Here is an 8,760-nt window from a genome sequence, read left to right as displayed (position 1 = left end):
GTTGAAAAGTCATAAGTTATGGGTTGTGATCTTTCGCAAGGTATCACTTCATTCTCTATATATAGAGGATGTAACCCACAAATTTAGAAATTGAATGATCCTCCCATTATTTTTAGTCACAAACAAAATTTTGTAAAGAAACTATGAAAGAAAAAACTTCAGAATTTCTATCTATTGTTGTATTCTGTAGGTGAATTATTTATAACCCGGTAGCAAACTATCTCTAGTGAAGACAAATATCATCATAAAGATAGCGTTCTACAAGTATCGAAGTCGCATTTATTTTTTCAGATTACTCTATCTGCTAAACTTTCTTAAACAATTATGCAGGTAGTAGAACTCGGTTTCGGTATTCCCCAAGAGCCCATAAGGGGAAAATGTCTCTAAATGCTGCGTAGTTTAGTCCACCATACCTATGAAACACTCCTATAATTTCCTGCACGTTGACGTATTATACATCCATTAGGAAACATAAAACAGTTAATTAAGTAAATGTAACTGCATACTGAATGTTAAATAAAACATGAAATTGTTAGTACCTGTTGAGGAAAGTCACCATCTTTAGTTTGGGAATTGATCAATACCCTTACTCCACGATGAATTGGTGTTGGATCTATCTCAGCCTGGAATTGAATAATTAAAAAATATTCACTCACAATCTACATGACAAAGGGGTGTTAATATTTGTTTTCCCAAGAGCAGTTGCCATAAAAGTTCAGTACCTCGATCTCAAACTTCGAGTGATCCAATATATACCTATATACTTCAGACTATGCTCATCATGACAATTTTTAAAAGAAAGAAATTCAAAATCTGAAGATTTTTTCTGCTGATAATTTGATATATATATATATATATATATACACGAAAAGCTAGGTCTTTATGGTGTGATATTTCCTGATCTTTCCACAAAAATTTTACATTTTAATGTAAATCTGAACATCGAGGAGAAAATGGTAGAGTTAGTTATAACCTGTCCGGCGTCAATGAGTGTTAACATAGCCCATGCAGTTTGGACAACATGTTCTTGGTTGCCTTCTATATTCGTCCACACCTGTTTCACATTAATTAAACTCGATTATTTCACGAGTCTTTTCATTTTCCATCCCTTTTTTGGATATGGCTTGTTCTGAAACAAGTTGTTCATACCTTGTTATGGCTTGATAGGAAACTCTCTCCCCATCCACCATTTGGTAACTGCTTTGATATCAAAAACTCACAAGCTTTTCGTAATGCTGCACAGTTTTTGTAGTTTCTTCCACAAGCAACCAATCCTGCTACAGCAAACCATGTACCGTAGGTGTAGCAAATCCCCCAATTTCCATACCTGTGTACTTGCTTAAAGAGTCAGTACATCTGATATACATATATATATATATATGTAATTTGGGAAAAACGTATGATTAATTACCATGATCCATCAGTTTCTTGCACATCTTGAATGTATTGAGTCGCCTTCGAAATGCTACTGTCTATCTCCGTCCTTCGGTGCTTGGGATAGAGTTTCCTGAAGAGTGCAAGAGCTTGAAGTGCTGACGAAGTGCACTCTACATGCCTATATATAAGGGCGAAAACTCTGATGTTAGGATGAAATTATGACAAATACTATAGAAATTGCAGTTGGATGAAGTTATCTCATTGATCTTACTCTCGCTCAAAGATAGGATCCTCAAAGACCTCTGAGGGGTTGAACTTCTGCAAAAAATATATACAAAATTTATGTTTGCAAGTGCAGATTTGGCACCATGATTTCATATCCTAAATATGAACATTAGACTTCTGTTTTATCAAAAGGCTTACCTGCATCCATGGGGATGCTCTCCGAGGCTCCCATGCTGGGAAACCACCATTTTCACTCTGTAGTGGCGATTGAAAGAAATTTGATTACTCAAGAGATGAAGCCTTTTAAAGATATAAATGAGTCGAACAAATACAGAATACGTGAGTTGAGTTTTTACTTGTAGAGAAAGAATGACATTGACGGCATCATAAAACCGTTGATTCTCCATTTTTTCCCCAACAAGGTTGGTGGACATTTTTGATAACAAGAGTGAAACCTGTAGTAGATTAGAATGAATGTGTCATTTTTGTAGGAATGTATTTCGATAGCAATGAGTCATTACCTTCAACCCTTCTGCTGTGACATCAGAGACTTGCCATCCATAGTCTGGCATTGAGAATGTCCATGATCCTTTAGACATGTGCCTGTGCATAGCTTTGAAGTCCCCTGAAGGGTCATCCTGGACCTAGAAGAAAAAAACTATGATTAAATTAAAAAAAAATCATATTCCATAAAACCATGCTAGGGATGTTTGTCAAAATTTAGGCATATAGTTTTCTTGTTTTGTTTTAACCTATAATTACTTTTTCTTCTTGTAGTGCAATTGTATAGATAAGTGAGGTTTTTAATCTTTAGCTTTTTTTGTAGGCCCAAGGCCTTGTTTGGCAACAGCGATGGTCTTATCTCATTTCAAAACTTCTCACATTTTTCTTCCCAAGCATCACTATAACATAAAATACTTTTCAATTCTAAATTTTCAAATTTTCCTTCTAATCATTACCTAATCAATCTCCAAACACAAAACCCTATACAACTTTCCCAAACTTTGAAATAAAACATAAAAAACAATACAACTTTGTAAAATTTCAAAACAAAAATAACATTAAAAAATTATATCCCAACAATTTTTAACTTTATAATATTTTTACCCAAAGTGTTCTCTCTCATTTCTCAAAACTCATGAAAACATCTTAACTCAAGTCATTTTATTACTATTTACAAAACTCTCACAGTTTCTCATCTCATCTCCCTACTCTTAAAAATTAAATTAGGCATTGTTTGTTTTTTAAAAATAAAATTAAGGATAACTTTGAAAAATATTCCAACCTGTGAAGCCTTTATAAAATCGTGCGCTTTACGCAGGGCTTGTCCGTACTCCTCATTTAGACCACAAGCCATAATAGCTTGAATAGCAAAAACAGCAACCCATGTCTGACAGCCCAAGCTCTGCATCACTCAGGCATGATTCTTTACATTTCATGTAGAAGATAATCTTTAAATGAATCAAAAATTTGGGTTCTTTATGGTTGAGTACTATATATTGAGTAATGATTTAAGTATATAGTGATCATATTACCTGAATTTTCAAGCCATCTTCTGCAACCCAATAGTAGTCTGGAAGTCTGGCTAAATGAAGTTTGTATGCCTCCGAATTTGGATCTTCAACCCAACGGGCCATCATACACAACATCTTTCAAAAGATCAAAGCAATTAACTTTACAAAATTTATATAGTTCTTTCATAACACATGCAACAAATATTTTGCTCTAGAAAATGTGTTTTCATTTTGATTGAATTGAAATACATGTACGACTTATTATTTACCTTTTGAACGCATCCAACGCATAGATATCTGTTCATCTCGTCCTCATAACGAACATGACCAATGGCAGCTTTTAGTGCCTTCTCTCTCAACATTGAAAAGGGCCAACGCTTTAGAAGAGGTTCGGTTAAATGGTGAAGAAAACCCCATGCCAAATCTTGTATCAGAGGATGTGGATAGTGCAGATCCTCCTATATTAATTATCAATAGCACTTTGAATGAGTTTTTATAGTTGTTTATCGATGGATAAGCTCGGTTATGGCGGAGGTCTACCTTGTTACAGATGAAATAGAGACTTTTGAAAGTCTATATTGATATAGCTAGGCAGATTTGACACAAAAAGAAAAGGAAAGGCAAAAAAGATGAAGATTATTAATGTCCATTGTACAAACCTTTGCAATTGTATTCCTTGCTTTATTCCAGTTAACTAGATTGTAAGGCTCGTTGTATAACTCTTTTCTTAGTGAATGAACCAACTCAGTGATTGGACCCACGAACCTCCTTCCATATAAATAAGACATTGGCATGTAAACTACGCGAGCGTGGCATGACATTTTACCTGCATTTTTTGTACAATTAAGGTGCAACTTTTTTTAAAAAAAAAAAAAACAAAGAAAGAGATATTAAGTTACGAAAGTTAACCTGGATTAAGGGGGATGAAATTAGGAAGAAGCCAGCACTCTGGGGGTAATGGATTACATCCCGACCATTCATATGCTCCTAGTACCTATATATACATGATGATGAGAGGTGGCATTTGAGTTTTCACTTGACAAAAGAAAAAAAGAAAAAAAAAACAATTAATAAGCTTCACGTAGATCCAATGTGGAAATATGCTGTGATCATTACAAATGTAATTTTGGAAATACAAATGAAATTAAGATATTATAAGCATAATCATTTAAAGTACAACATGCAGATTATACTTTTAATTACCATCATCCTCTCAATATTCTCGGATGTGCATGACATTAAATTATTAGCAGACAAGTGAAACATTAAGAACAGTTTTTCAATCATTTAACAATATCTTATTACGGAATGGTAAGAGGATGATGAATAAAATGATTGAGTAACATTACTCTTTTTCACAACCCAAACTAGCTAGATGTGATACTTCTATATGGAGTACTCCATATATTTTTCACTAATTTTTGTTTCCATAATTGCTTTAATTTCATGTGTCAGCGAGATAGGACCATAATCCATGAAAAACTAATAGTGACTTCCTAGTTACTAACATATCTGATTTAGTAATTAAATAGAGTTATATATTGGGAACTTCAAACTAGTGTTCATACCGAGACCCAAAGCTTTCCCCATGATGGCAATCCCACTAAACCACCATGATCAAGGATCCATTTTCGAGCTCTAGCCATGGCCCTATCTTCACCATCTTCAGTCCCCTCTCCAAGTATCCTCAAGGCAATATAGTTCAAACCTGAGCAAAGCATTGTGCTGTGACCAGCTAAATGGAAACTCCATCCTCCATCTTCGTTCTGTCCAACAAACACAAACAAATATGGATTTGTTCTTTCTCAGAATAAATTTCCTATGCCATTTTTGTTGGCAAAAAAGAAGTAAAGTTCAACAGAAACCTGAAGATTATACAAGTATCGAATAATCTCGATCCTGTGATTTAATGATAAAATACGACTTAGGTCCCCAGTAATGTACAACGCCATTACCTGCACGCATGTGGTAATAACATCAAATTAAATTAAGAAATATCTTAGTTTAGATATTATGTTTATGCAAATTATTTATTTAATTATCCTTAGTGAAAGTAGGGAAAAAGGAAAAAAAATTAAACAAAGAATAAATTAACCAATCTTGTATTAAAATTAAGGGTACTTTGAGAATGTACGTACCAAGGGTGGAATGAAAAATAAGGAGCCAGCGAATTCAGCTGGCCAGTGGCCATCATGTGCCTGAAGGGATGAAAGGGAGCTTAGTGCACTTCTGAGTGTAGATGTCACTATTTCATCCGTTATTTCTTCAGTTTCTTGCAATTTCACTGGCGGTGGAATTGGCCCATTTCCATTCTCCTTTCTGAGCTGTGAGTTCATGTTAAAATTAAGTCATCACAATTGAAAAGTTGTAATGATTAGATGATGCAAAATGAATAGACGAGACGGCTTGTGTAACCAATCGAGACCTTAATGGTTGCGGCATGGTTGACTCAATATAATTCCATAGATATGAAATGTCCAATATTATGGTATTCTAGAGAGTAGAGACTACATGAGAACGATTAAAAGGAAAGAGAAATTAAACCTGCATCCTCATCAAAAGATCAGAACTTTGTTTCTTCTTAAATCGATTTTTCTGGTACTCTTCACGAACCCTTTCAATTTCAGCACGTTCTTCGAGAGTGCCGGCATCAGGGTCGAATTCCCAGTGTTCCCGCCCAATGAAGTTGTTTGTTGTGAACAGCCCTGGACCTCCTTCCGCTATCGTCAGCTTCCACATCCTCAATCTGCCACAAACACACATACACATTAATTAAAAAAGAAAAAAAAAGACCCGAAGTTGGTAATTATTTTGCTAAATAAATGGATAGATGGGATCGAGTACTTAGGGAGGAAAATATATTTTGTATGTTTCGTACCTCGATCAGATGAGTATCAAAAGCTTGGGTAGGGTGGTATTTATAGTGTGGGTGGTATATATATATTTAATATATAGGTGATTAATGTGTAGGCAGGCCCGTTGTTACGGGTATTAATTAATGTGTAGGCAGGGTACTGCATGGTTGTTACCGCGCTTGCTTGTCTTGATAAACACGTATGAATCTTAATTACTCATTTATTGAATATTCATACAACAGGATTCATTTAATTTCTGAAACCATCATTTCAAATTAATTAAAAGCATACTTTGAATTAAAAATTGCAAAACATGGCAAAGAAATTAACTCTTTGTTTAATCTCCATCCCGTTTTAATAAGGGTAAGAAGTCTTATAAAGTGAGAAATGATATTTTTAAATTTATCCAATTTTTTTAAAGGAAGTATGTAGGAACTGTACATTCCAAGATTGTATATCGCATTATTGGCTAAATTTGATTTTGGTCATGTTTGGCACCTAAGATGTTCCAAATTTTTTTTAACAGTTCTCAAATTTTTTTTTTGAAACTTCATTCCCAATATATAACATTACTCATCAAATACAAAAAAGTTTTCTATTCCGGATTCTTAGATTTTCATTTAATCATTACCTAATTATTACTCAAATACAAAAATCAATACAAATTTTATAAGTTTTTAAAAAAATAATGTTACAAAATTATATTCAAATAATTTTTTAAAATTTAGCCATCAACTTTCACAAATCCAAAACAACACTTATTCTAAAAAAATACTTTGATTTAAACTTTTCTCTCTCATTTCCTAAAACATTTTTTTCCTGCAAATAAGACATTTATAGATAAATTATTGATTACAAGATACAAGTTTGGGGTGAGAATCCTCTACAGTCTTCCCAAAACCAACATATTACAACACAGGAAAAAATTAAAAGTGGGTTTCGGAGCTAGCTAAATGTCTCCCACCCAATTCTCACAAGGGAAGACTGCTTGGTGACGATTTTAAAATAGTCTGCTGAATAGACTATAAAGTTATAGCTAGAAGCCACAATAAAAGGATGTGTGCTGCAACATGTTGGTCTGGACTGGCTGGAAGGAACTTCATTCACCTTCACTCGATCTTTGGTTTGGGAAAGTGGGAACATAGGAAAGCGACCATAAACTAAGCTGAATCGCCGGCGAGGGGCCACCACTGTCTGTGGAGGCGCGTGCAGTACACGCGCCACACATGGAGAGAAGTGGGAGGTCGGGTTCCAAAGACTCGACGCTACTGATCCCATCTGTGCCGCGCGTGGCGGCTGAAAACATTCTCAAGCACGACGGCGAGTGAATCTCGTGCACGGCATAAGCCACGCGTGAGACTTACGCGCCACTCGTATGGATTGAATAATTTTGCCGTCTTGAAGATCGGCGCCTGGGGAGGCTGGTGGCGTGGCGCGTGTCGACATTTGCTCACCGGAAAGCAGCAGATCGACTAGTTTTGTTGCTAACACGTAAAAGCTAACTAGACGAAAAGCTGACCGGTAAAAGCCCAGACAGAAGCTGAGGCTGGTGAGGGAGGGAGGTGGGTGGAGGCAAACAGCAAAGCTCCGACCCCCCCTCCCCCCAGTGAACGGATTTCCTAAAACTTAATTTCAAACAAATTCTCATATATTTCCAAAAACTTTAATTTTGCATTCAAACATTTATGTTTGTAAATGTTTGAATGTTTAGCTAGTATGAACATTCTTTGCCATTAATTCTTCTGTTCACGATTCAATGATTTATGCCAATGAATTAATGAATGAAACTTAGTCAAAACTAGCTGGCTATTTTCTATTTCTTTAGTCAAACTTTGAATAAATTTATTTTAAAAAATGTATTTTTAGTCAAAATAGCATTCGTACAGCTATTTTGAAAAATAAGTTTTAAGTTTGTCAAAATACTTTGTCAAATTTGAGAAGCCTACTCTAGCAAAGTTAAACTTACCCTAGCTATTATTTTTTTGTTGCTGGCAAAAGAATTGAAAAAAAAAAAAAAAAAATTTCACTTATTTTCATACCTTAAAGAAAAATAAACTTACCCTTGAACTTACATGTTTGGCAGCTAATTAAGGTGTTTCAAAACATGATACCAAAATGACATATTACTTGTTTTTCTTTGATTCTTTTAATCTTTTGGTTTTTCTTGATCTACAAATTCAAATCACAAGTTAGTAATATGAATCAATGATTGATTATAATAAGATATTTTAAAGTTTTTTTCTATTTTTTTTTACCATTTTTTTTAATTATTGGTACATTTTATGACCATTTGAATGGATTTTATTATTCTTTTTAGGAACAGACAAATTTCTCAAATATACCTATGGTACTAAATAACAGTTACGAAAAGAACAGTTTTAAAAAAATTACCATTGTAAACAAAAACTAAGTATTTTAAAATATGATTTTGGTAATAAATGTACTTTTAAAAGTCGGACGGTTGAAAAAACAAAGACCCATTCCGATTTGGAAAGTATTTTATCTTATCTCATCTTATTATTACAACCTTTTCAAATTCTCTCACAAAATATATAAACAATTCAACATTTTCAAATCCAAATTCAATTTTTTCAAATCCTAAACCAATAATAATATTAAAAAATAATATTCTAACATTATTTTTTTTAACTTTTAACTTTTAACTTTTATCTAAAATCATCTCATCTCATCTCATCTCTGAATCCAAACCAGCCAATTGCTAGAAGAAAGGTAAAAAATGGTGTATATATATGGCGTTTTAAAAACGTGGAATATTTTTTTTTTTGATA

General features: G+C 33.9%; 1 protein-coding gene across 1 annotated transcript; it reads right to left on the bottom strand.

Moving 5' to 3' along the window:
- Window positions 1-203: 203 nt before the first annotated feature.
- On the bottom strand, window positions 204-5,986 carry LOC108993024 (lupeol synthase-like). The gene is made up of 19 exons (XM_018967787.2): window positions 5,961-5,986; window positions 5,661-5,862; window positions 5,255-5,440; window positions 4,982-5,071; window positions 4,685-4,882; window positions 4,026-4,110; window positions 3,776-3,942; window positions 3,386-3,574; window positions 3,138-3,251; window positions 2,888-3,007; window positions 2,124-2,246; window positions 1,959-2,057; window positions 1,801-1,857; window positions 1,649-1,695; window positions 1,412-1,555; window positions 1,150-1,327; window positions 974-1,054; window positions 540-623; window positions 204-436 (listed from the first exon to the last, which is right to left on the bottom strand). Exons 2-19 carry the CDS (start codon window positions 5,853-5,855, stop codon window positions 323-325), a joined length of 2,271 nt encoding a protein of 756 aa, XP_018823332.1. The 5' UTR covers window positions 5,856-5,862; window positions 5,961-5,986; the 3' UTR covers window positions 204-322.
- Between the last annotated feature and the right edge of the window lie 2,774 nt (window positions 5,987-8,760).

The sequence above is a fragment of the Juglans regia genome, chromosome 15 (assembly GCF_001411555.2).
Source record: "Juglans regia cultivar Chandler chromosome 15, Walnut 2.0, whole genome shotgun sequence".
NCBI lineage: Eukaryota > Viridiplantae > Streptophyta > Magnoliopsida > Fagales > Juglandaceae > Juglans > Juglans regia.
This window is presented reverse-complemented; position numbering and strand designations above follow the sequence as displayed.

Excerpts from the sequence above, each read along its gene's own strand:
- LOC108993024 (XM_018967787.2), bottom strand. The coding sequence starts at position 5,855 with ATGTGGAAGCTGACGATAGCGGAAGGAGGTCCAGGGCTGTTCACAACA. Across the intron at positions 4,883-4,981 it reads GATACTTGTATAATCTTCAG|AACGAAGATGGAGGATGGAG; the intron begins GTTTCTGTTGAA and ends TTTGTTGGACAG. Across the intron at positions 1,556-1,648 it reads GATCCTATCTTTGAGCGAGA|GCATGTAGAGTGCACTTCGT; the intron begins GTAAGATCAATG and ends CCTTATATATAG.